The following is a 27,557-nucleotide window of genomic DNA, read 5'->3' as shown; positions in this document are numbered from 1 at the left end:
TCCATTTCACATAGAAAGGAGGCTTTTGAAAAGTATCCTTGTAAATGGGTCAAATATAGTACCCTTAGTAGTAAGAGGTAACGAATAAAAATGCTTGGCCCTTTAGTGACTGGAGGCCCTATGCAGTGTGTGTAATATAGGGCTAACCCTCCTAAATTGGAATGCAAAAACATATATTTTTTATCACCGGTATTGCACTTTTACGATGGTCCCTAAACCATCAGAGCGCCAGGAAACAGTATATTGCATTATTCTCGGCTCTCTGAAGGGAAGAGTTTGACTGTCGGTAAAACATAGTGTGTACCTTGCTCTCTACGGTCATCCAATTCAATATATATATATATATATATATATATATATCACTCTCATCATCCTAGCACCTTCCGAATATCGAAAGTAAAAACACATTTACTGCGATATTCTACCCAACCAGGATATATCACAAGAGAAGCTTCTGTGGATTTGTAACAATAAGATTCATTATGTAGTCAAAAAGGACGAACTCCTGAGGTGAGAGATGATGCTTTTAGGTTTTTGCCTTTGCTTTTTTTCTATGCAAGCCGCCAGGGGCAGGCTAGAGGACATTCCACCAATAGCCTACCGCTTCCTGGTCAAGTAAGCAGCAGGCAGGGCAGCAAGAACATCGTTGGTGGAACAATACTATACACACACCCCCGTCCATCTGGAAACACGGGACGGACTGTGCATACCAACACTGATTGCGTTGGTGACTGTAGGCCAGGCAGGGAGGTGTGTCTAGTGCAGTTGGAAGAAAGAGGTAAATGGGTGGTGCTTTTGTGAATATCGTGGCGACCGAGAGGAGGTGTTTTGTAGGTGACTGTGTATCAACAGATGTGCATGTGTCCTAGTAAAAGCACTGCGGCTTTTAATCTGGACAGAAGCAGCTCGTAGGCTACACGAAGTAGGCGACCTGACCGAGGAGGTAGGTATCTCTCTCTCCCCCCCTCTCGTTCTTTTCCCCCTAGTGTTTCCTTATTTATTGTGACATTTATTTATTGTGTGGCATTTAAATGTCATTTTCTGTGTAAGGAATGGTTTAATGTGCGTATGTTGCAGAATTTCAACGTGGACCTATGTCAGTATAGCTACAACCTTGGAAGGTGAAATTGTGCCAGTCAAGCTCATCGTGTATTCTTCTGTTGTCTGCTACATGCGAACAATGAGTATATTTCAGATTATTCCTCTATGAATTCTGGATGAAGAATATACTTTATTAGGGGGATACCCTCATATAAAGAGGTCGTCACTCCCATCTACTGTAGTTTAACATGTACTACAACATAAATACAGTATTTGGTAATAACACAGTAATAAACAAATTATGGTTGGTTTGTTTATTTGATTCATTGATTCATTAAAACAGCATTTTCATAGAAATTGGAGTAGAAACAATTTGACATTTAGACCCGCATTAACTGCAGCAAGATGAATGTCTTTCTTTCTCTCACTCTCTCTCGTTTGCTCTCGCACACACACACACACACACACACACACACACACACACACACACACACACACACACACAGGATTGTAAGTCCGGTAGCAAAGGCCCAGGCCCAGCTGCCTCCTTCCAACAGAACACAGCCAGTCACTGTATGTATGGCAACTATTCACCGAGCTGAGCTGGTTTTCCGTTTCTGCTTGTGTGCTGGACAATGAGGCTTTGATCCCTGGCAGGCATTCAACCTAGACTTTGATCCATTGAGAATGCCTACAGTATGGTTAGAAACAGAACTCACTGTAATGTGAAATCTGTTATTAGTCAAAGCAAAGGCCTTATGGTTAGTTAATAAAAGCTTGTCTACATCATGATGACGGTATAAACATGTTTGTTGTTGTTGTATGCTACAAGCTAGCAGTTCACTCCAGCTGACCCCCGTACTCCTGATTGCTGTGTCAATGGCTGGATCCAAACACTCCAGTGACATTGGCAATCCTTTCCTCCATTTGTGTCATTTTGCAGGTTGCAATATTTCATCAAGATAACAAAAGGGTGAGGAACTTTCCAGGCGGAGAGATAGAGGAAACTGATAAAGCACCATTGTGTCGTAATGCAAAATAACAAGAGTTTTTATTACCGGTAATAACAGGTCTGTTTGTTACTGCTACCTGCCTGTTATGGTTGTGCAGGACCGACAGACTAACAGACTGACAGACAGACAGACTGATAGACAGACAGGCGGGCAGTCTTACAAACTGATAGGCTGACAGACTGACTCTGACGAACAGACAGACAGTCAGACAGAAGTAAGTAGCATTGTCGGATGTCTTCACCCTGCTCTCCATTCTCCACCACAATGCAGAAGGGCTTCACTCCTATGGGACAGAGAGAAAGAATGACTGTGCAGAAATAAAATGTGCACATTCAAGTGCAAGTATCAGTGTTTTGCACATGTGCCATAAATCAATGTTAGATAGAGGAGCACAGTAAATTTAGGACAGTGATGTTGGCTCTATTGATTTGGCTGGTATAAATTTGCCTGCCAATTTAAACAGCGACTGCATTTTGTGTGGAGAATGAGAAACTGTAGATAGACACATGCATAATCAACAGCTTTTTAGCCACTCATTCTGTCATGCTAAATCTATTTTAATACTTAATTCTTTATTTTTAATCATTGGATTTGAGGGCAGAGAAATTGGCTTTGGGTTTGTACTCTTTCACAGGGCCCAACACCAGATGACCTGAGCTACAGTTCGACCTCTTAGGTAGACTTTGTCCTCTTCTCTAGCTTGGATTAGACCAGAACATGTGAAATGGGTCAAATGGCAACAGCACCACGAGTTTCCTGCTCTTCAAAGAATTCTGAAATTAATATTTTCCTTCTGGCGAAACCTGAAAGATACATTTTATTGGTAAAAGGGATAACACCTCTTCTCTTGTTTGTCTATTGCAAAGACGCAAAGATATTACCCATGATTTTGTGTTGCGCTGTAGAAGTGTTGCACCGTAGATACCAATATAAAACAGCCATGTTACCAACGGCTACACACACTAATACTGCTGGAAGGAGGGGTGAGTAATGGCTCCTCTGTTCATTAACAGGAAGTGATAATTATATGTCTGGGGCCACATCCAAAATAGGGCTCTGGTTAAAAGTAGTGCACTATTTGGGAAGCAACCTGGAACTAGTCTATAATCCTCTCAGCTGTTTTAAACACAAATAGATGATGTGGGGACTGGCGAGGCTATCAGCTGTTTTAAACACAACTAGATGATGTGGGGACTGGCGAGGCTATCAGCTGTTTTAAACACAACTAGATGATGTGGGGACTGGCGAGGCTATCAGCTGTTTTAAACACAACTAGATGATGTGGGGACTGGCGAGGCTATCAGCTGTTTTAAACACAACTAGATGATGTGGGGACCATCGAGGTTATCGGCTGTTTTAAACACAACTAGATGATGTGGTGACTGGCGAGGCTATCAGCTGTTTTAAACACAACTAGATGATGTGGGGACTGGCGAGGCTATCAGCTGTTTTAAACACAACTAGATGATGTGGGGACTGGCGAGGCTATCAGCTGTTTTAAACACAACTAGATGATGTGGGGACTGGCGAGGCTATCAGCTGTTTTAAACACAACTAGATGATGTGGGGACTGGCGAGGTTATCGGCTGTTTTAAACACAACTAGATGATGTGGGGACTGGCGAGGTTATCGGCTGTTTTAAACACAACTAGATGATGTGGGGACTGGCGAGGTTATCGGCTGTTTTAAACACAACTAGATGATGTGGTGACTGGCGAGGTTATCAGCTGTTTTAAACACAACTAGATGATGTGGGGACTGGCGAGGTTATCGGCTGTTTTAAACACAACTAGATGATGTGGGGACTGGCGAGGTTATCGGCTGTTTTAAACACAACTAGATGATGTGGTGACTGGCAAGGTTATCGGCTGTTTTAAACACAACTAGATGATGTGGGGACTGGCGAGGTTATCGGCTGACTGCTTGTCTTCTGTTCTCCACCATCCACCAGATCATGGAGCACAGCCCTCCACACTTCCTCCAGCAGAAGGGCTAAGAGAAGCTTCCAGGCAGCGCTGACTGACCGCTCTGCTCCCCCATGGCCAACAACAGCAGTCCAGACCAGAGCCAGGGTCAGGGCCCCATAGCCAACAGCAGTTCAGCCCAGCCTCTGGGCCAGGCCGGGGCTGTAGTGGCCTCCTCCACCCAGCCTGATGTGGTGGTCTACTGCAAGCTGTGCCTTAGTGAGCACCCCTCAGCAGCAACCAGCACGCTGCACACCTGTGACTGTGTCTTCTGCACCCCGGTAGGTAGACAACACAAACCTGCCATAACTTCTCTTCTCATATCTGATACTGGGCAGGAAAATGCCTGTATTTTCTATTCTCCCTCTTTCATTCAACAAGACTCAGCTTTCAAACAACAGGACATATCTATCTGCCGAATCAAAATTATATATTTAATCACCGCTTTCCTGAAAGCATTTAGTTTCTCTTTCACTTTTATCTCTGGCAGGCAGTACTGTAGCTGACTTTCCATTGATTGGTGTTCAGTCAGCCTGTATCCATCCGCACGGAGGTGGAGGTGATGTGCCTTGACACGGAGAGTGAGATATCCTGGCGTGGGGTTGGTTGGCAGGTGCTAATCTCTGCCTGGCTGCTGGCGTCGCTCGGAGCAGCAGTCTGAGTTGCTAGGCCAAGGTCAAACATCGGGTGCATCCCTATGGGCCTGGAAAGTAGTGCACTATATAGGGAATACGGTGCCATTTGGAACACAGCCATAGAGAGATACTGTCAACACAACACTGGTTACCACTTACCAGTACTATGCACTGATTGACAATAAACCCCATGCCTTCTGCATTCTGCTGTTGCTACAGTAGCTGGGTGAGGCTTGGTGTGACACTTCTGACAAACAAAACGGCAGGTATGAACAGACTCGCAGGACTGCATTTTTTGGCTGCCTTGTCTTTAGCATCAAATCGTTTGTTAGAGAAGAGTCTAGTTCAAGTGCTAGTTACTGTATATCTCAGATACTGTCAACATCAATCCAGGGCCACTTTTAGTTGGTGAACGTTGTGGAGAGCTGACGTGGTTCCTTACTCTACATGGCTACAGAGAGGCATGTTTCTGAACATTTCACAACATTGTGCATTGCTGAACATGGCCCTGCTCTCTGGTTCTGTCCATAGACATACATATTATTCACATCTGTGTTTACGTCATTGGTTGTCTGTCCCCTCAGTGTCTGCAGCAGTATGTTCAGCTGGCCATCCGGGAGGGTGGGGGCAGCCCAGTCACATGTCCAGACATGGCTTGTCAGAGGACAGGAGTCCTACTCCACTCAGAGGTACTAGGCTTATACTGGATGTTCTACTCTGCTGTTCTACTGTGTCTGCGACTCAAATTACACCCTATTCCCTTTATAGTGCACTACTTTTGACCAGGGCACATAGGGAATTATATAGGGAATAGGGTGCCATTTTGGACACATTCAAAGAACCACTGGTACACATCAATGTTTAGACCATTTGACTATTACACTGCTACTTTACTATTACACTCATATGTATTTGCCTGTTACCACTAGTAGGGTTGGGTACCGTTGGGTAAGATTAATTTGCCAAACCTTTCTACATCTTACATCATGCCACCACACCTTGAACTTGCAAATGTCATTGTCAGGTGTAAATGGTAAATACTCTACAGCACAAGCCAATGTAGTGTTGCGATCAGGTCAGAGAGTTTGGTAATCAACTGCTCTTCTCTTGAAATGATTATCCCTGGTTAAATTCTGCATTTCTATAGAATGCAATACATTTCATTTATGTGGAATGCATTACATTAAAGCCTGTTCTCAGATCTGTTTGTGACAATGACCATAGAAGTTGGCAATACAGCATAAACTGATCTGGGACCAGGCTGGCCCTCCTTTGATTTCAAATCAAATCAAATTTGATTTGTCAAATACACATGGTTAGCAGATGTTAATGCAAGTGTAGCGAAATGCTTGTGCTTCTAGTTCCGACAATGCAGTAATAACCAACGAGTAATCTAACCTAACAATTCCACAACTACTACCTTATACACACAAGTGTAAAGGGATGAAGAATATGTACATAAAGATATATGAATGAGTGATGGTACAGAACAGCATAGGCAAGATGGATGAGATGGTATCGAGTACAGTATACAGTATATACATAAGGTGGATTTTATGACATAATCACAGACGTGATCCATTCAGAATTTTTTTTGTGTTGTTTTGCAGATAGCCTGTTTTGCCCCTGCGGATCAGGTTGAGCTGTACCAGCGGCTGGAGTTTGAACGAGGTACGGTACCGTTCATTAGCTTTAGCATGCTGGTGAGGTGACTGGTGACGGCTGTCACGGCAACCAGGCTATTTCAGGTCTGGGCCATCTGGTGGCAGTGAGCTGAGCTGATCTGAGCCTGCCTCTATTATCGACATGCCTGGCATATTGTGGGGTTATAGTACCGAGAGAGACTCCCTCTAGTCCTTATCTTGACTCCCTCCCACCCCGTCCCAGTCCAGCTGAAAGGTTCTTGTAACTTTAGTAGCTACTAGACGGTTCGTCAAGATACCAGATTAGCATAAGGCGATTTATAAATAGCAGTTGAATAATTACTATATATTATGAAGTTGTTGTTGTTCTGTCTGTCTGCTGTTTTTGTTGGTTAAGAAATATGGTTGGTTGTTGTTGGCTTTAGTTTAGAGACAAAAGTCATTTCTGAGGGCGTGAAGAGAAGAAAACAGTGTAGAAAAAGTCCCAGCTGGTTTTGACATTTGGTTGGTTTGCCTTGAAACAACAACACACTGAAACCAATATTAGTCACCGTTCAGTCATAAATCAAAAACCTTAAAAAATTGGATCTCGGAAAATTCTAACAAAGTGCACAAAATATGTTGTTATGGTGCTCCCCTGATAAGGACAACATGTGCCTTTGCTACGAAAGCAGTTATAAACCCCACTGAAATCCCTGCCCTGGCACATCTAGGATAAGCAGGCCTACAGTGCCTTCAGAAAGTATTCACACCCCTTGACTTTTTACAAGGTGGGATTCAAATGGATTTAATTGTCTTTTCTTTTCAACGATCGACACAAAATACTCTGTAATGTCAAAGTGGAAGTATTGTAACATTTGTAAAAAAAAAAAATGTAATAAAAGAGACTAATATATCCTGATTACATAAGTATTTAACCCCCTGAGTCAATACATGTTAGAGTAACCTTTGGCAGCAATTACAGCTGTGAGACTTTCTGGGTAAGTCTCTAAGAGCTTTGCACACCTGGATTGTACAATATTTGCACATTATTCTTTTAATAATTATTCAAGCTCTGTCAAGTTGGTTGTTGATCATTGCTAGACAGACATTTCCAAGTCGTGCCATAGATTGTCATGCCGATTTAAGTCAAAACTGTAAATAGGCCATTCAGGAACATCCAATGTTGGGTATATTTGTATATTTGGCCTGTTTTTGGTTATTGTCCCGCTGAAAGATTAATTTGTCTTCCAGTGTCTGTTGGAAAGCAGACTGAACCAGGTTTTCCTCTAAAATGTTAATGTGCTTAGCTCTATTCTGTTTTTATCCTAAAAAACTCCCTAGTCCTTGCCGATGACAGGCATACCCATAACATGATGCAGCCACCACCATGCTTGAAAATATGAAGAGTGGTATTCAGTGATGTCTTGTGTTGGATTTTCCCTTAACATAATGCTTTGTATTTAGGACATAAAGTTAATTTCTTTGCCACATTTAGTGCCTAATTGGGAACAGGATGCATGTATTGAGATATTTGTATTCTGTACAGGCTACAATGTTGTTGATCCATCTTCAGTTTTCTCCTATCATAGCCATTAAACTGTAACTGTTTTAAAGTCACCATAGTCCTCATGGTGAGGTACCTGGGCGGTTTCCTTCCTCTCCAGCAACTGAGTTAGGAAGGTGCCTGCATCTTTGTAGATCTGGGTGTATTGATACACCAAGTGTAATATTCAATGTCAGATTTTTTTTTTTTTTTTTTTTTTTTTTACCATTCACTGCTCAACTGAGGGATCTTACAGATAATTGTATGTGTAGGGTACAGCAATAAGGTAGTCATTCAAAAATCATGTTAAACACTATTATTGTGAGTCCATGCAAATTATTATATGACTTGTTAATCAAATGTTTACTCCTGAACTCATTTAGGCTTGCCAAAACAAATGGGTTGAATACTTATTGACGCAAGACATTTCAGCTTTTAATTTTAAATTTACATTTGTACAAACTTCCCAAAAATATAATTATACTTTGGGGTATGGAGGCCAGTGACACAAAATCTCAATTTAACCAATTTAAAATGCAGGCAGTAACACAACAAAATGTAGAAAAAGTCAAGAGGTGTGAATACTTTCTGAAGGCACCCGTATCTAGGATCCTCTATATCTAATACCTTGCTTTGGGTATCATTCTATAGACATACATACAGGTAACTGTCAAAATCAAATAAAGCATCTAAATAGGACGTTGGGCCACCACGAGCTGCCAGAACATGGCATAGATTCTACAAGTGTCTTTAACTATTGGAGGGATGCGACACCATTCTTCCACGAGAAATTCCATAATTTTGTGTTTTGTTGATGGTAGAGGAAAACTCTCAGGCGCCTATCCAAAATCTCTCATAAGTGTTCAATTGGGTTGAGATCTGGTAACTGAGACACACACACACAACACACACACACAGACACATACACACAAACCCCGAATGCTCATTTGAGACCCCTCTTTCAAAGTCACTGAGATCTCTTTGAGCCATGGTAGCCAAAATAATGGTGAACTGGGCATGATGGAATGTTAAGTGCTTAATTCATTCAGGAACCACACTTGTGTGGAAGCACCTGCTTTCAATATACTTTATATCCCTCATTTACTAGTGTTTCCTTTATTTTGGCAGTTACCTGTGTATGTACAGTGGGGCCAAAAAGTATTTAGTCAGCCACCAATTGTGCAAGTTCTCCCACTTAAAAATATGAGAGAGGCCTGTAATTTTCATCATAGGTACACTTCAACTATGACAGACAAAATGAGAAAACAAAATCCAGAAAATCACATTGTAGGATTTTTAATGAATTTATTTGCAAATTATGGTGGAAAATAAGTATTTGGTCATTAACAAAAGTTTATCTCAATACTTTGTAATATACCCTTTGTTGGCAATGACAGAGGTCAAACATTTTCTGTAAGTCTTCACAAGGTTTTCACACACTGTTGCTGGTATTTTGGCCCATTCCTCCATGCAGATCTCCTCTAGAGCAGTGATGTTTTGGGGCTGTTGCTGGGCAACATGGACTTTCAACTCCCTCCAAAGATTTTCTATGGGGTTGAGATCTGGAGACTGGCTAGGCCACTCCAGGACCTTGAAATGCTTCTTACGAAGCCACTCCTTCGTTGCCCGGGCAGTGTGTTTGGGATCATTGTCATGCTGAAAGACCCAGCCACGTTTCATCTTCAATGCCCTTGCTGATGGAAGGAGGTTTTCACTCAAAATCTCACGATACATGGCCCCATTCATTCTTTCCTTTACATGGATTAGTCGTCCTGGTCCCTTTGCAGAAAAACAGCCCCAAAGCATGATGTTTCCACCCCCATGCTTCAGAGTAGGTATGGTGTTCTTTGGATACAACTCAGCATTCTTTGTCCTCCAAACATGACGAGTTGAGTTTTTACCAAAAAGTTATATTTTGGTTTCATCTGACCATATGACATTCTCCCAATCTTCTTCTGGATCATCCAAATGCTCTCTAGCAAACTTCAGATGGGCCTGGACATGTACTGGCTTAAGCAGGGGGACACGTCTGGCACTGCAGGATTTGAGTCCCTGGAGGCGTAGTGTGTTACTGATGGTAGGTTTTGTTTCTTTGGTCCCAGCTCTCTGCAGGTCATTCACTAGGTCACCCCGTGTGGTTCTGGGATTTTTTCTCACCGTTCTTGTGATCATTTTGACCCCCCGGGGTGAGATCTTGCGTGGAGCCCCAGATCGAGGGAGATTATCAGTGGTCTTGTATGTCTTCCATTTCCTAATAATTGCTCCCACAGTTGATTTCTTCAAACCAAGCTGCTTACCTATTGCAGATTAAGTCTTCCCAGCCTGGTGCAGGTCTACAATTTTGTTTCTGGTGTCCTTTGACAGCTCTTTGGTCTTGGCCATAGTGGAGTTTGGAGTGTGACTGTTTGAGGTTGTGGACAGGTGTCTTTTATACTGATAACAAGTTCAAACGGGTGTCATTAATACAGGTAACGAGTGGAGGACAGAGGAGCCTCTTAAAGAAGAAGTTACAGGTCTATGAGAGCCAGAATTCTTGCTTGTTTGTAGGTGACCAAATACTTATTTTCCACCATAATTTGCAAATAAATTCATTAAAAATCCTACAGTGTGATTTTCTGGATTTTTTTTCTCAATTTTTGTCTGTCATAGTTGAAGTGTACCTATGATAAAAATTACAGGCCTCTCTCATCTTTTTAAGTGGGAGAACATGCACAATTGGTGGCTGACTAAATACTTTTTTGCCCCACTGTACATACATGGACATACATGTGTTTATGTACATTATTGGTTTGTTATGTTTCAGGGGTGCAGCTGGACCCTAGTAGAGCATGGTGCCCGGTGCTGGAGTGCCAGGCTGTCTGCAGCGTTGGGCCCAGCTCAGAGGGCCAGCCTACATCCGTGCCCTGTCCAGCCTGCCACACCGTCTTCTGCTCTGGCTGTAGAGGGCCCTGGCAGGACGGGCACGCCTGCCCCGATCACCAGCCTATGACATCATCATCGCCTGCCTCAGAGAGCAGGTCAGTCAGTCACAGTCAGGGCACCTTGGTGGTAAAAATATTGCTGATTGAAGTAGTAGTTGGCAGTACTGTTGCTAGTCATTTTGGAAATAAGTCAAATTAACAATTTGGTAAGAGTGTCTTGGCCTTTTGGACAAGCTAGCTACACCCAGTGCCATTTCTAGTGTGCCACAGACAGTGTACTCAGTGTGATCCTCAGATATTCTGCCAGTGTCCCTCTCTCTATACAGTATTCCACCCCTTCCACCCTTCAATGTGTGTGTGTGTGTGTGTGTGTGTGTGTGTGTGTGTGTGTGTGTGTGTGTGTGTGTGTGTGTGTGTGTGTGTGTGTGTGTGTGTGTGTGTGTGTGTGTGTGTGTGTGTGTGTGTGTGTGTGTGTGTATTGGAAGGTGTGGAGGAAAGCTTAATGGAATGCCATTGTATCCCTGCCATAGAGGGGAGTCAGTCAGTGAATCCATTTCCGTTTCTTTGGTAACGCGAAGTGCCTCATGTAATGGAGGAAATATCCTTGAATCGATGGATTTAATGTACTAAAGTATAACAGCATCAGACAAGACCAGAAAGTGTTCTAAAATCTTAGATTTGAGCCCCAAAGTCTGAGAGACAGAATGCCAGTTTGATGTTGTTGTGGGGGATTAACACTATTTGTCCATTTAGTAATACAATGCAGTTAATTCAATCCCTTCGTACCATGGTATTCAGTCAACTGGTTCCCTCGTAGTTTCTTCTCCCCAAATAAATTAAGTTAAGCCGCCAATTAACATTAGTGCTAAATAAAGATGCCAGTCTGTGCCTCAGCTCCCATGATTTAACCCACCATATAATTATATTTACACTATAATGTATAGATATTATTAACATTCTTATTCTAATTCTGTCCAAACCCACTCTCCCTCACCTCCCCCACCACCTCTCCCCCTACCTCTCCCCCCATTTCCCCCACCTCTCCACCCCTAATCCACCTGTCCCATGGGGCCGGTCATGCAGTGACTCTGATCTGCCCATCAAGCAGTGCCCCATGTGTGGTGTGTACATCGAGAGGAACCAAGGCTGTGCCCAGATGCTGTGTAAGAGCTGCAAACACACCTTCTGTTGGTACTGTCTGCAGAACCTGGATGTAAGTCCACATACAGTTATAAATGCTTCAATAAGTCTGAACCTACATGTTGTATGTTAATGGTGATACTGTATTCCTCTATGTTAAGGTGATATATTTCTGAGGTACTATGATAACTGTTGTTATATGTTAAGATGAAATATTTCTGAGGCACTATGATAACTGTTGTTATATGTTTAGGGTGATATATTTCTGAGGTACTATGATAACTGTTGTTATATGTTAAGGTGATATATTTCTGAGGTACTATGATAACTGTTGTTATATGTTAAGGTGATATATTTCTGAGGCACTATGATAACTGTTGTTATATGTTAAGGTGATATATTTCTGAGGTACTATGATAACTGTTGTTATATGTTTAGGGTGATATATTTCTGAGGCACTATGATAAGGGGCCATGCAGAAACAAGCTGGGCCACTCCCGAGCCTCCGTCATGTGGAACAGAACACAGGTGAGGTGACTCTTCTCATTTTACACTCCAGTAAACCAGGAAATCTGTGTTTTGCTATATCAAGTTTTCTTGTATGCCTGAATCAACAGTCATTGGCCTGCCATTTTGTATGTGACGTTCACATTTATTGGCCTCCTGCTAAACACCCTGTGTGTGCGTTTGTGTGTGTGTGTAAACCTTGTCCTCTTGGCAGGTGGTGGGCATCCTGGTTGGCGTCAGTGTCATCGTGCTGTTGGCCTCTCCTCTCCTCCTGCTGGCTTCACCCTGCGTCCTGTGCTGCCTGTGCAAGCCCTGCCGAGGCAAAAAGAAGAGGAGGAAGAAGAAAGAGCTCACACAGACAGACATACAGCCAGAACTCAGTCCCACCAAGTCATAAAGAGACTGCTCCTTCTTCTCACCACGGTCTGGGAATGGATCCATTCAGTCAGTTCAGGCACTGATTTTAATTCATGAATGGAAACATCTTCATTGAAAAGAATGGGGTAATTTTTCAACTCATTCAATTTTAAATAATGTATTGAATTGACAGAATTGAAAACTGACTAGTACCCTGATTCCCACCATCTCACACACACATACAATACAGGACCACTGTCTACCACCCTCATGTGCCAAACGTCACGATGCCAAACCAGTCTTGTTACAGTAGGTGCACAAGTGCCTCCATCCTACAGTGCCTGGTATTTGGTGGTATTTGTTTTGCCTTCCATTATATTATGCAAAAGTGTGTGTTGTTTATGAAAAGAATGACTGTAAGTAACATAAGTAACATAACGACTGTAAGTAACATCCTTAACCAATGCAAAACATGGTTTCATAATGTGCTGTGGAAACTGCATTGTGCACTGTATTGGGTACTGGGGGAAAAATGTGTACATCCCAAATGGCACCCTATTCCCTACATAGTATACAACGTTTGACCAGTCCCTGGTCAAAAGTTGTGCACTATCATGGGAATAGGGTGCCATTTTGGAAGTAACCAATGATATAGGGCTTCAAAGGTGCACATAGAAATATTTTCTGCTGCTGACAGATTCCACCTGGGATTCCAGACCAAATTTCAGTTGGATTCTATGTACTACTACTACTACTACTATAATGTATGTAAATATGTATTTATGGAATAGTGTATATGGTGTTCTGTCTTGTTTCTACTTTTTTTCGTTGATGTTTCTGCATCAGATATTTTGTAAAAGATCAATTGTAATTGAAATAAACAACAGATATTGGACATGCCCATGCATAATATTATGTCTTAAATGTTTGTTTGCACATTGTTATATAATCTTGTTTACCCTGATTTATAACATGACCTTTCGAGATTCACCCAGTCATAATCCTGTTTGTCTTCATAATCTTGCTACTGAAGACTAGAACTATAGTAAATGGAGCCCTAAAGAAGTGTACAATGTGAATGACTGCGATAATGTTGCAATGTATTGATTAGCCTATCAGATCCAAAGTCTACCACGGAGTTTGGGAATGACAGTTAGCGTTGACCAAAGAAGACGGTGATAGAGCTGACTAGTTTGTGGGTTTTGAAAGGCGGTTTGATGCTGTCAAACGGGACCAAAAAATACTATTTTGACAAAAATCTTAAACGGTTATTGTTCTGCTGGTTTCCAGAGACACCTTGTGGTAGATGTGAAGATTGCGTTTCTTATTTTCATTCAAGACGAAGTGGAACTTCGAGGGGAAAACTCAGAGATGATCTGAAGTTCTTAAAAGTACTTGACATCGCTATGGAAACAGAATTATTTGCCGGTAATCATTCTTTGCTTCAATTATAGAACACTTCTTCCTCAATATCGGTTTTATATAGGCTTTAAGTCAGTGGCAATTGACCATGCAAACAAAAGCTGAGATTGGAAGTTTCATGCATTCACCAAAAAATAACTGAAATTGTTTTTCGTCGTGCATGGCAGTTAGATGCTTTATAAATGTGAAGTTTCTGCAATATTTGCAGGGAAACCCGATTTTCCAAGGCAATGTTTTATTTTTTGCTTGATTCTGCTCTTCACTCCGTTGTCAGTTTAGCCTACATTTCACTGATCTTAGTAGCAGAAAGCATTTTTTATTTGTGTCCTTCAAGGCAGCTGTCAATGATCACGTTAGGCTGCGTTTCATTAGATTTTTTTTAAGGCGGTTTGATCGCGGGGGAGGCACTAGTAATGTCTGCAGTTTTCAGTTTGGCTATTTGTTTCAAGTGTATTAGTCTATAAATAAATATCTTTGCTAAAATTCGTCATCTCTCCCATGTCTCATTCGACTAGTAGTTGTTCTGAAATGTTTATTGCTTGCCTACATTTAACTCCCTATATCTTTAATACAACACACATACATGAATTATTAATTTCGGTTTGTTCTATATAAAGTATTTGACTCTGATGTGTGCCACAGAAAGTATTTGACTCTAGCCACAAAATTAAGGACATTTGAAGGGGGGAGGGTTTCGGCAAGGCCATTTTCTTGCCTGCCGAAATCCACATTTCAGAACAACTACTAGTCGAATAAGACATAGGAGAGATGACGACTTTTGGCAAAGAGATTTATTTATAGACTAATACATTTGAAACAAATAGCCAACCCGAAAACTGCAGACATTACTAGTGCCTCCCCCGTGATCAAACCGCCATAAAAAATATCAAATGAAACGCAGTCTAACTTAATCATTGACAGCTGCCTTGAAGGACACAAATAAAACATGCTTTCTGCTATTAAGACCAGTGAAATGTATGCTAAACAACGGAGTGAAGAGCAGAAATCTCAACTAGCAAACAAGTATCAGCAATGAAGAATTGAGTGTGTGCACGTTCACTCGAAGGGGGGAAGAGAATTCTGTCAGGGGGGAGATTTTCGGCACAACACAGGTACTCATTTTGGGTGCCGGTAGTGTTTATATTTAGATACAGCAGCGCCGCAATACTTTTGAGCCAATATTCTATAAGAGGAACAGGAGATCAAGCAGTAGAACATTTGAGGTGCCGGTACTCAATTCCCGTGAGCTCCTTCCCAAATCAAGCACTGTGCGAGATTTTAGCTCTGGGTTAACCGAGATTAATGTATCACACAGGTATTCCGAAGATTCCTTATATACCCAACGCTGGAGCTCGAAACGTCTTGTGTTTCCAACACTACAATGCAGAAGAAGTAGGTGTGGCAAATATGAAAGAAGAGCTGTGTGTGTCATGGAAGTGTCTGTTGCACAGTGAGACTCTACATCCTTTACACACCTGAATGATCCCAACTGAGGTTTTCCCAGCAGGCTTCATGTAACTGTTTACCTGTGCAGGTGCTGCTGGGCAGACGTATGGAGGACTGGCTGAGATTCTCCGTCTGTTACTGGCACTCCTTCTGTGGGACTGGTAATGAATGTTCACATTGATTGCTTCAGGTCACTCTCATTTATACTGTACATAGACTACAGAAACATTTGTACATTTAATTCAATAAAGCACTGTCTCTTTCATTAAAAAAAACAACCCCGATCTCTCATCATGGGTCTGTCACGATAACTTCATGTGATGTATTTTGTTTTCCTCCATTCGACCCACCACCAGGTGCCGACCCTTTTGGGTTCCAGACACAACACAGACCCTGGAATGAGGGTGCTACCCCCATGGAATGTGCCAAGAAGAGACTCCATGCAGCCTTTGAGTTCTTCACCAAACTTGGTGTGAGTGAACTTCCACCCAAATACTGTACCTTTTAACATTTTGTCTTTAAGAATGTACAGCTTTAATTTAAAAAAACATGTAACCCATATAGATTCATGTGTATGTTATTTTCAGGTGAAGTACTACACCTTTCATGACAGGTATTGTCACATTGTTCCTATAGTATCAAATCAATCATCTTCTTGGTAGTCGGTAGAGACATGGATAGAGTGGCCATTTATGCCTTGAAGAAGTTGCACCGTCCAAGATGCTTGGTCTAACTATACTAACTGATCTATGTTACCCTCCTATCCATCCTGTTGTATAGGGACATGTCCCCTGAGGGAAGCACTCTGGAGGAGTCCAACAGCAACCTGGATGAGATGACAGACCTGGCCCTGCAGCTACAGAATAGGACTGGGGTCAAGGTGCTGTGGGTCACCTGCAATCTGTTTGCTCACTCAAGGTCTGCTTTCCTCATCAACCTTAGTCATTTTTACACTCCAAAGGTTATTTTTACAATTCAAAGTAGAAGAGATGATAATCTGTTGTAGGCTGTATAACATTGTTACCATAATACTGTACCAACTTTTAACTGTCACCTACCATTTTCAGATGATAATCTGATTGTGTTTTTGTATATCAGAGTACAAGGAGAAGATAGGGTTGAAGTGCCAGTTCCTCATTGAACCCAAGCCTAAAGAGCCATGCAAACATCAATACGACTATGGTAAGGCTTTTAGGTGTATAACACAACATTAACATAATGTACACATCCTTACAATGTGGTTACTGTTGAACTATGGAGGCCTTCAAGAGTCAGTTTATCTGCATTACTAACCACATCTAAAAATGAGATGCTAGAAAATCTCTGATGCCTTTAATTTCCATGTTACATCGCTTTGAACATGTTGCTGTTTCACCTTTTTATAGATGCAATGAGTGTCATAGGCTTCCTGAAGCATTATGACCTGGACAGCCATTTCAAACTGAACATCGAACCCAACCACACCACTCTGGCTGGGCATTCCTATGAACACGACGTCGTCATGGCCTCTGTGTAAGTCGCCATGTTGACTTTCACGTTTCCCAAACCGACCCTCTATCACCTGCTCTCTACCTTGATGGACTCGTGTAGGTCTGAAGAGATTGGATAGGTCGAATCAATATGTTAATGCTCCACCTTGCCCTCTGATAGGGTAGATGTAATGATAGGGGAGGTATAATTTTCACCATATTTCTTACACCTTTCAAAAGTGCATAGGGGTAGGGGCTAGTGGTATTTTTTGGACAGGGTAGTTGATGTCATTCCTGGTAATCTGGATGTTCCAGTCCAGTTAACCTAATAAGCCTGTTGTTCTGGTGTGTAGGTTTGGCATGCTGGGCTCTGTGGACTCCAACACGGGTTCTCCTGACCTGGGCTGGGACACAGACCAGTTCCCCATGGACATCAGGAACGGAACACCACCATGATAATGAAGGTGACATAGGAGATAATGGACACACACACACACACACAATTACTAATAAACAGTTATTTCATGATGATGCCTATCAGAACGTCAGCAGGTAGAATGTAAGACAATGTATTGTTTTATCCTCCCCAGACTGTGATAGAGCAGGGTGGTCTGCAGCCGGGGGGTCTGAACTTCGATGCTAAGGTGCGTAGGGAGTCCACAGACCTGGAGGACCTGTTCATAGCCCACGTCGGAGCCATGGACGCCTTCGCACGCGGCCTGAGGAACGCAGTCAGGATCATAGAGGAAGGAGTTATCACCAGCATGGTCAAGGTAATGAGGCATCATTTTAATTTGTTCACGTATTCACTTAATCACTGGGATGGTCAAGTGACTAAGACAATATATAAATTAGTATATTCATTCGTTCATGCACTTAACCTTATTTTACCAGGTATGTTGGCATTGCAAGGAGACAAAATGTAGTATATGTGCTAAAGAATGCTTATGTATTAGCTAGCTATGCTCAAGCTATATAAGCTTTCCCACACAACATCGCTGTCTTCTGACAGGAGCGCTACATGAGCTTCAGCCATGGGATTGGTCAGAAAGTAGAGGATGGCAGCACCTCATTGGAGGAGCTGGAGGTGAGGTCACTAGTGGAATAACAACGTAGTACCATCTCTACAGCACTCATGTGTTTGTAACAACACTGTTGATTCAATGCTACTAAGTCAGTATAATGTTAATGGCAGTTTTTGTTGTTTATTCTCAGGACTTTGTCAAGCAAAATGGGGAGCCCAAAGTCACATCAGGCAAACAGGAGAAATATGAAACGGTCTTTAACCACTACCTTTGAAGACATGTGGTGAAGTCTTGTTTGACCATGAAATCCCTTGTCCTGAGTGGTATAGTGTCCATCCAGACCTTTCATAATAGTATGCTTAGAGAGTGATATAGTTTCACATGACTAACTATTATTACAGTTATAGTATAAAGAATTAATCAGTGGAGTCTTGTGAATGTGGACTATTTTAATACACACTCCTGTAATGTTGACATATGATTAGATTATGAGGCCATCAATGGTAAAGACCAGAAATATGAATTTAATTTAGTATAAATTACAAGGCATTTCAAATACTGAATTAAGGAATTAACTAATTGATCAGTTTTTCATACTGGAGTTGAATAAAAAGAAGCAAACCCTATTGTGTCAGTGCTTTGCATTACTATTATAGTTATTAAAATAAATATATATAGTGTTGCTTTTTAGCTTCTAATGTTAGAGTAACATTAAAAAGGTTGATGTCTTGGCAAAAAGACTTTAAAAAAAACATACCATATTTAATAAGGCTGCCCAACATAAATCAATCATTCAAAGATATAAAGCCCTTTACCAATGTCACTAAGTGCTGTACAGAAACCCAGCCTAAAACCCCAAACAGCAAGCAATGCAGATGTAGAAGCACAGTGGCTAGGTTAAACTCCCTAGAAAGGCCAGAACCTAGGAAGTAATCCAGAGGAACCAGGCTCTGAGGGGTGGCCAGTCCTCTTCTGGCTGTCCTGGGTGAAGATTATAACCGAACATGGCCAAGATGTTCAATCTTTCATAGATGACCAGCAGGGTCAGGTAATAATAATCACAATGGTTGTCGAGGGTGCAACAGGACAGCACCTCAGGAGTAAATGTCAGTTGGCTTTTCATAGCCGATGATTCAGAGTTAGAGACAGCAGCATAAAAACTGGAGGCTTAGCCTGGAGCTGTCGGGAGACACTGTGGCCCTGTCCGACGATACACCCGGATGCCCTCAGAAATAAAAATACATGTTTGTATTGATATCCTCACAATCCTACATAATCACCCCAAGGCAAAATACCGGCATGTAACACAATCCATAAGAGTTATTTCCTATATCTGGCAAAGAGTACTGACTGAACCGGTTTGGTAACTTCCTCCATAGTGTACAATTGTAGACGGATAGACACCTTTCCAGTATACGACACACTGACAGTAAGAAAGCCATCGCCATCTGCGCGCATTCAACATAGCCTACATTTACGTTTGTATTACTTCTTAAAATAACTTTTTGGGGCTCTCATAAGCTTACAATTATGTTTTGATTCTTGCTTGAACAGTCGCTAAGATTATTTGGTTGTGATAGTTGCAAAATAGCTATTTTGGATGCAGCAGCAGTTAGCTAGAATGGTAACGCTCATTGATATTGGCTACAGCAAAAGCCATTTTACTGGTTGAAGGTGAAGTGTTTTTTAAAAGTATAATGCAGGTGATTTGCGATGACAAGCGTTATTATTAAGCAGAACATTCATACAAGGTTTAAGATCCAATTATAATCCAAAAGTAGTATGAAATGCACTCATAAGCAACATGTAAATATAGGCTTTTCCCCCCATGTTCTATAAGAACTTCCCCTTGATCTGCCACTAGCTTTCGCGTGTCGCCATCGCGAGGCAATGTTTGCAAACACAGAAACCTGTCCATAGACACCTTTCCAGTGACATCATATCATACTATCCTCTCTCAGCCAGCGCTCCAACCAGCAGCCGAGGATTGGCCAATGGCCAGATAGCGTGAGCTCTGCTCACCGATGTGCTGTTCCTGATTGGACGGTTCAGATACAGAGAGGGCGGGACACCAAACCTGCGAACCCGAAGTTCCTACCTATCTCATTATCATATAATATTTAGCATCCTCTGAAACCATCTGAAATGTCTGGTGGAATAATTGTAATGGTTTTGAATACTTTTCTTTTTGATTAACGGATATATTTGAAATATTACTAGGCCTACGATTTGCTAAAGAAACTGAAATAGGATGCTCAATTGTCTACGCCAGTAGATGGAATATTTGCTATTTTTGAAATAACTGTTGAACTGTGATAATATTTTATTGCGTACTTTATTCTATTCCATGATCTCGGCTACTTTTTGTTTTTGCAATTTAGTTTCAGGTTATAGGTTAGGAAACATTCTGAGCAGTGGTAATTTATTGAATGAGTTAGCCTATTCATTTCAAGTAGCCTAGTTTAATAATATAATAAATATGTGGACTTTTCTTGGAATTGCAAGTTTCACCTACATTTATAAGAAATGCGACGCAGTTTTGGAGTATGCTCACAAAGAGATAATCCTGGCGGCTGTAGTGTTCTTGGCAGTGGGGATGCTGCTATCCTATGTCAGGTACCACGGACATACATGCAAGGTACCCCAAATTCTACAATTACCGCTGGAACTTTTATTATCCCTACCGGTCATCAATACATTTGTACCGAAACCCTCAGCTGTCAGGCACAGGAGTGGAGAGAGCGCGTCAACGAAGGTGAGTAATGATAACTGTACAATCTGTTGAAGACCAAAAACAAGAAATAAACTAGAATATTGGCCTACTTCATTATACACTATACACAATAAAATAGTGTCCAATTATAGTCCAAAGACTATTCTTTCTTTTTTTAACCTTCTATGGTTAAAAAAAACAACCTAGCTTTCTCTCTAAACAGGGAGGTGGCAGGAGGAAAAGAGTGTGTTCCTCAGCCATGGAGAGCCCCCCAGCAGCAGGGGACTCTCCTGTATCTCAGGAGCCGGATGTGATCATAGTAGGGGCGGGAGTCCTGGGGTCGGCCATGGCTGTAGTGCTGGCCCGGGACGGCCGGAGGGTCACTGTGATAGAGAGGGACCTGAAGGAGCCTGACAGGATAGTGGGAGAGCTGCTGCAGCCTGGTGGATACAGGGCCCTGCGAGAACTGGGAATGGAGGGTGAGTGGTCTCTGGAGCATGGACTACAGATATTTTAGTGTGGGGTCTACGTGTAAAAAGGTGATAGCGTGGGGAAACAACCAATGGGCTGACTCGCAATAAGCCCTTTCATTAAATGGGGGCTGTGTTCAATGAGCAAGGCAGGACCTATATAGGGCTTATGACAACTTAATAAAAGCCCTATAAAGGCTTTAAAAGTTGTTTGGTTTAAAGTGGGACCAAACAAACTGTAGCAAAGACACCCAAGTCCCTATTTAATGTAAAGACATTATTTTTTGCCACTAAAGACCTGAGTTAAATGAATAATGAAAAGTGTTTCATCACCCTTGCCTAACCCTGGGCTCTCCTCTCAGATTCAGTGGAGGGGCTGGATGCCCACGTGGTGAACGGCTATGTGATTCATGACATCGAGAGCAGCACAGAGGTGGAGATCCCATATCCCCAGGCAGACAGCAGTATCCAGTGTGGCAGGGCCTTTCACCATGGACGCTTTATCATGGGCCTGCGCAGAGCCGCCCTCGCTGAGCCAAAGTAAGGCTGGGAGAGAACCTTCACTATACCTGTTGGACATGTCATTACTATCACTAAGTCCACACGTTTTTCCTGACCACATGACCAGGACCAAGTCCAGGGTTTAGTTCTTATAGGCTGATTATCCTTTTCCTTGTCAGGTCATGTGATCAGAAGAATCTGTCTCTATTAATACCGTCACTATAACTACTGTTTCTTAAAAACTGGTACTTTGCTCTCCTCTAGTGTTACGCTCATAGAGGGCACCGTGTCCAGCCTGGAGGAAGAGGATGGCTGTGTGACAGGAGTGCATTACAGGGACAAGGAGACAGGAGACACGAAGGTCACCTCTAAGCTTGCGATGCAGCTTATACTCTGTTACTCTCCAGATAACCTTTGCTGTGTAAAATAGCCCCATGCTGATACTTACAATTACCCTTGACAGTATTTACACCTATTGATTAGCAATTCACCAGGATACATTGATAAGACAAGCAGTGTAACAAATGTGTTTTTAACTGTTGTAATTGTGTTAACCTGTCCCATAGGAGGTCCATGCAGCAGTAACTGTAGTAGCTGACGGCTGTTTCTCAAAGTTCAGGAAGAGCCTGGTAGCTGGGAAGGCCCAGACCTCCTCTCACTTTGTTGGATGTATCATGAAGGTTTGTTCAAGTATTATATTGAATGAATGAATGAACGAGCGAATCAATGAATCGACCGACCGACCAAACAACTAACGTGTCATTTAGCAGACACTTTTTACCAACCAACCAAACAAACAATTAATAAAATGCAGTCAGACTAATGTATTTCCTTTCTGTCCTCTCCTGGTCAGAACTCTCCCCAGTTCAAGCCCCACCATGCTGAGCTGGTCCTGGCTAACCCCAGCCCTGTCCTCATCTACCAGATCTCCTCCTCAGACACCAGGGTGCTGGTGGACATCAGGGGAGAGATGCCCAGGAACCTCACCGAGTACATGGCTGAGAAAATACACCCACAACTACCAGGTAAGGAATTTAGGGTATATTACAGTATAGAGATTTAAACAGCATAGCTTTCCCATGTGTTCAACGTCCCTTACATTGTATTTTATTTATTTATATATTTTTTACCTTTATTTAACTAGGTAAGTCAGTTAAGAACAAATTCTTATTTACAATGACGGCCTAGGAACAGTGGGTTAACTGCCCTGTTCAGGGGCAGAATGACAGATTTGACCTTGTCAGCTCAGGGATTCGTTCTTACAACCTTTCAGTTACTAGTCCAACGCTCTAACCACTAGGCTACCCTGCTGTATGGAGGGATGGCCTCGGGCCTCGTGAGATTTAAGGGCAAGCTAACCATATCCACCACCAATGTAAAGCACCCACATGAATATGTGCTTGAGAGCTTCAACACACAAAGAGTAAATGACGGCATTATGGGTTGATTTCAGTTCTTTATCCACCCATCTTTATGGTGATGAATGTGTGACCTCTGACCTGACTCTGTTGTCTCTTCTCTAGAACACCTAAAGGAGCCGTTCATGGTGGCTCTGCAGAACGACCGGCTGAGGTCTATGCCAGCAAGCTTCCTGCCTCCGTCCCCAGTCAACAAGCCAGGTAGGACACAACTACTGACCAGTGTTGGGCTGTGTCCTAAAGGGCAAATGGAATAGGGTCCCATTTGGAACGCAACCTTGGAGAGTTCAATGCATGGTCGATAAACTATTTTATCTTTAGCTAAGTAGCTTAAAAGCCTGATCAGATCAGATATTTTGCTGAAAAAGATGGTCCCTCTAGCAGTGTAAATGTGTAATGTTAGTGAGGTGTAGACTGGGGCTAACATGGGCCTTTGTCCTGTTCCAGGTGTGCTCCTTCTGGGTGACGCCTACAACATGAGACACCCTCTGACCGGAGGAGGGATGAGTGTGGCCCTCAATGACGTCCTGATCTGGAGGAGCCTGATGAAGAACATCCCTGACCTGTACGACAACACAGCCATGCTCCAGGTAAACTCACATCCCTAATCTCATCCCCCTTTCTTATGATTATTACATTTCCATGACGTTTTGGTCATCTTATCCAGAGTGACTTACAGTCAGTATTATGTTAATGATTGGACAGTGGGTACTACAGAGAAGGGATAGACAGTAGAGGGGTTCAGACAGAATGGCCGACCAGGGGGATATGTGTTCCGGAGTCAGCTTCCACCAGACCAGACTCCGCCACACACATTATCACTGTCTGAATGGCCTTGGTTGGAATGTGTATTGTTGTTTTGTGGAATGTGGGTCCATATTGCATTGCAACCACCTGCTACCACAGAACGTTAGGGAGTTTTTTTATGTGCGCCACAGGGCATATTGTTTCTGTAATCCGCAGTGTTGTAGTAGTCAAAGGAATAGTTACAGAGCAATGTTAGGATTTACTGCACAAGGCTGAAATATAAAACATGTTATTTTTTAAAACATTTTTTCATAATAGGCAAAGAAAAAATTCCACTGGGAACGCAAGTCATCACATTCCTTTGTGGTGAATGTGTTGGCTCAAGCCCTGTACGAGTTGTTTGCTGCAACAGACAGTGAGTCTCCTTCTCTGTCCTTTTTACTATCCCCTGCCAACACACACAATAGAATAAGGTCATACATGGTTATGTCAAGTCTTTTGGTGCATTATAACGACATTATAATGCACTATACCTGTAGGATTTAATTAAATTGTTGCCAATGTCACTACTTCAATCATTTGTTTTCTAACTGTACAGTACTTCTTCTCAGTACATGTCGTATACCTTAAATTACTGACACTAAACACTTAGCTAGGGCGATTATAGCAAACAGAGAGGCACATTTAGGAGATATTCAGAATAAATGATTTCTGCTGAAATAATTTTTATTGTTAAGCTGTGGATTTTACCAGCAGGGTACTACACTGAGATATACTGTACCATTTAGCATAATCTCCTTCATGGCTGACATGCATATTCATGAGCTGTTTGGTGTTTGTGTCTTTCAGATTCTCTCCACCAGCTGAGAAAGGCATGCTTCCTTTACTTCAAGCTGGGTGGGGAGTGTGTCAACGGCCCCATTGGTCTTCTCTCAGTGTGAGTCTCACTAATGTGTTCGACACACTTCAAAACTGTTACAGTTGATCCTTGACTGTGTATGTCAATGCAATATTCCCCATTCAAAAAATAGCCAAAAATATGTGTGTAAAATATTCATAGCGTGTACAAAACAATAGGAACACCTTCCTAATATTGAGTTGCACCCCCTTTTGCCCTCAGAACAGCTTCAATTCATTGGGGGTATGGACTTTACAAGGTGTTGAAAGCATTGCACAGGGATGCTGGCCCATGTTGACTCCAATGCTTCCCACAGTTGTGTCAAGTTGACTAGGTGTCCTTTGGGTGGTGGACAATTATTGTTACACACGGGAAACTGATGAGTGTGAAAAACCCAGCAGCGTTGCAGTTCTTGACACACTCAAACTGGTGCGCCTGACACCTACTACCATACACGTTCAAAGGCACTTAAATCTTTTGTCTTGCCCATTCACCCTCTGAATGGCACATACACAATCCATATCTAAATTGTCTCAAGGCTTAAAAACCCTTCTTTAACCTAATTGTCTCAAGGCTTAAAAACCCTTCTTTAACCTGTCTCCTCCCCTTCATCTACACTGGTTGAAGTAGATTTAACAAGTGACATGAATAAGGGATCATACTCACCTGGATTCACCCAGTCAGTCTATGTCATGGAAAGAGCAGGTGTTCCTAATGTTTTGTACACTCAGTGTATATAAATGTATACTGTATGTGCACCTGTATTGACATTAGAGGACCACATTGGAAATAAGCCTTCAGCCCTTATTGTGTTTTTATCCTCAATAATATGTTATGTATGTAATGTTGTCTCCGGCTTGGGCCGCCTACTACTATTAATGATCAAATTCAATCAATTGTCTATGGTCTTAATTAGATCTCAATCCATTCTATTCCCAGGTTGACGCCCCATCCGATGACTCTGATTGGACACTTCTTTGCCGTGGCCTTGTACGCCATCTACTACAACTTCAAGTCTGAGTCGTGGTTCACCAAACCCCGAGCCTTATTCACGAGTGGAGCTATCCTGTACCGCGCCTGTACCGTCATGTTTCCCCTCATCTACTCTGAGTTCAAGTACCTGGTGTACTGAGCAGTGATCTAATCTGAGCCCTAACCCAGTGGAATGCACACCAGCCTTAGACAACAGGGTCGTATTCATCAAAACATTTTGCAATGGAATATGAAGATCTTCAGGTTTGCCCCTACCCTCTTTCTGCCTGTTTTCTTCCAATTAGTTTCTTGTGCATACATTTACTGAGCAGTGCCATCACTGACCCCTGGTGGAGAACACACACACACCACCAGCCTTATGGTGACATGACATACAAACAGTACAGTGACCTAAAGATACACTAAGAAAGTGTAGTTAACTGTGAAGTCAATTTGGCTGTATGTATGATTTATATGAAACCACTTAGTTTTAGGCCAACAATTCTGCTTTTTTGTTGGGTGTGGGGAGATATGCCACTTTCTGTCCAATGATGTAATTTCTGGACAATTTTCTGTCCATTTTACACCAGGGATCCCTTTTGTCTCAAGCACACCCCTAGAGGCAAAAGTTCTGTATAGCCTCTTTAATATTACACCATCCTATCATCACTGTCAACAGGGATCTTGTACAGGTCTCTAAAGTGACCATTATTCAGTGCTGAAGCCTTTGACATATGTCTTTATCTCTGCCTAAAGGTCTGCCCAATGATAAGACGTCTTCTGAGGACGAGGTCTAAATTGACGGTGACAATTATTTACTAATGCCTTGTATATTCAGAATTTACATCACAACCATGCATTTACGTAGTGTAACAGACAATGTGTAAGAGGTTTGCATTAGCAACTCTTAATTGCAAATAACCAGCAGGACTGACTACAGGTGTCTGTTTAACCACGTTGCTGCTAATTGAACATGAGGACAAAACATGTCCTTCCTGCTTTGTGTTCTATCTTCTCTCTATGCCAATGGCTCAAAAAACAGTTGGCTGTTTGTCTACCCTTATTCCAAACGGTATCCTTATTTTGTTCTGAAAAAGCATGTTCCTTGTGCATTTGCAATTATTTTAACTGTACATGTACAATCAAATGATTATGTATTAAACTGTTTGATTGGTTCAAGTCAGATCACCTGTCCTTAACTTTTGCCAAGTTATAGTTTTCCTGCCTTAAATGGGGTTTTACACATTGTGACAAGGGATCCACCCCAACACATCTCTGGTACTTGTTTAAAAAGTGATTCTTCAGTTGTGAACACCTGCTGGAATAAAAGCGTGACTTAATGCCTGTCTGGGGATTGGAGTGTCTAGAAACCACAAGTGACACACATTCACCCTCCTGTGTGCCTGGAGGAGGGGAGGGTTGCAACACAAACAAAGAGCACAATGAGATAGTTGAATGTAGCCCAGCCACAAAACAAGTCCCTGACCAATGGTCCACTGTCCCATCCATCTCTTCAGCATTTAGGGAGGAATTCATGACAGAATTTTACACTGTTGGTGAGAATATTTACTCTGAATTATTTGATTTAATTTGTTTAATAAATGAGCCATTATGGAGATAAATATCTTCATTTGGAGACATGTTTTATCTTTACAATCGACCCACTTTAAAAAAATTAAACTAGATTAATGTTACTAAGGTGATGACCAATAGTCCTGAAAAGCACTAAT

General features: G+C 42.1%; 3 protein-coding genes across 4 annotated transcripts; all 3 read left to right on the top strand.

The window, feature by feature from the left end:
- Positions 1-384: 384 nt before the first annotated feature.
- LOC112222796 (E3 ubiquitin-protein ligase RNF144B) lies at positions 385-13,641 on the top strand. 2 transcript variants are annotated; one of them, XM_042304797.1, is made up of 8 exons: positions 385-510; positions 4,006-4,299; positions 5,238-5,342; positions 6,264-6,324; positions 10,625-10,838; positions 11,826-11,955; positions 12,321-12,410; positions 12,604-13,641. In XM_042304797.1, the coding sequence occupies exons 2-8, from the start codon at positions 4,093-4,095 to the stop codon at positions 12,784-12,786; spliced, it is 990 nt and encodes a 329-aa protein (XP_042160731.1). In that variant the 5' UTR covers positions 385-510; positions 4,006-4,092; the 3' UTR covers positions 12,787-13,641. The 2 variants fall into 2 exon arrangements, with proteins under 2 accessions (XP_042160731.1, XP_042160730.1); XM_042304796.1 differs by lacking the exon at positions 385-510 and adding an exon at positions 588-943.
- A 102-nt stretch (positions 13,642-13,743) lies between these two features.
- LOC112222524 (xylose isomerase-like) lies at positions 13,744-18,732 on the top strand. The gene is given in 13 exon segments (XM_024385286.2): positions 13,744-14,174; positions 15,484-15,560; positions 15,703-15,775; positions 15,971-16,086; positions 16,202-16,227; positions 16,395-16,555; positions 16,713-16,796; positions 17,000-17,126; positions 17,437-17,521; positions 17,524-17,547; positions 17,674-17,856; positions 18,096-18,170; positions 18,299-18,732. Coding segments are annotated over 13 exon segments (1,326 nt in total). The 5' UTR covers positions 13,744-13,963; the 3' UTR covers positions 18,383-18,732.
- A 796-nt stretch (positions 18,733-19,528) lies between these two features.
- On the top strand, positions 19,529-27,167 carry LOC112222797 (squalene monooxygenase). The gene is made up of 11 exons (XM_024385573.2): positions 19,529-20,863; positions 21,045-21,300; positions 21,654-21,831; positions 22,057-22,153; positions 22,359-22,472; positions 22,646-22,817; positions 23,316-23,411; positions 23,658-23,800; positions 24,276-24,372; positions 24,807-24,894; positions 25,795-27,167. Exons 1-11 carry the CDS (start codon positions 20,588-20,590, stop codon positions 25,985-25,987), a joined length of 1,710 nt encoding a protein of 569 aa, XP_024241341.1. The 5' UTR covers positions 19,529-20,587; the 3' UTR covers positions 25,988-27,167.
- The last annotated feature ends 390 nt before the right edge of the window (positions 27,168-27,557 follow it).

This window comes from Oncorhynchus tshawytscha, linkage group LG23, assembly GCF_018296145.1.
Source record: "Oncorhynchus tshawytscha isolate Ot180627B linkage group LG23, Otsh_v2.0, whole genome shotgun sequence".
Taxonomy (NCBI): domain Eukaryota; kingdom Metazoa; phylum Chordata; class Actinopteri; order Salmoniformes; family Salmonidae; genus Oncorhynchus; species Oncorhynchus tshawytscha.
This window is presented reverse-complemented; position numbering and strand designations above follow the sequence as displayed.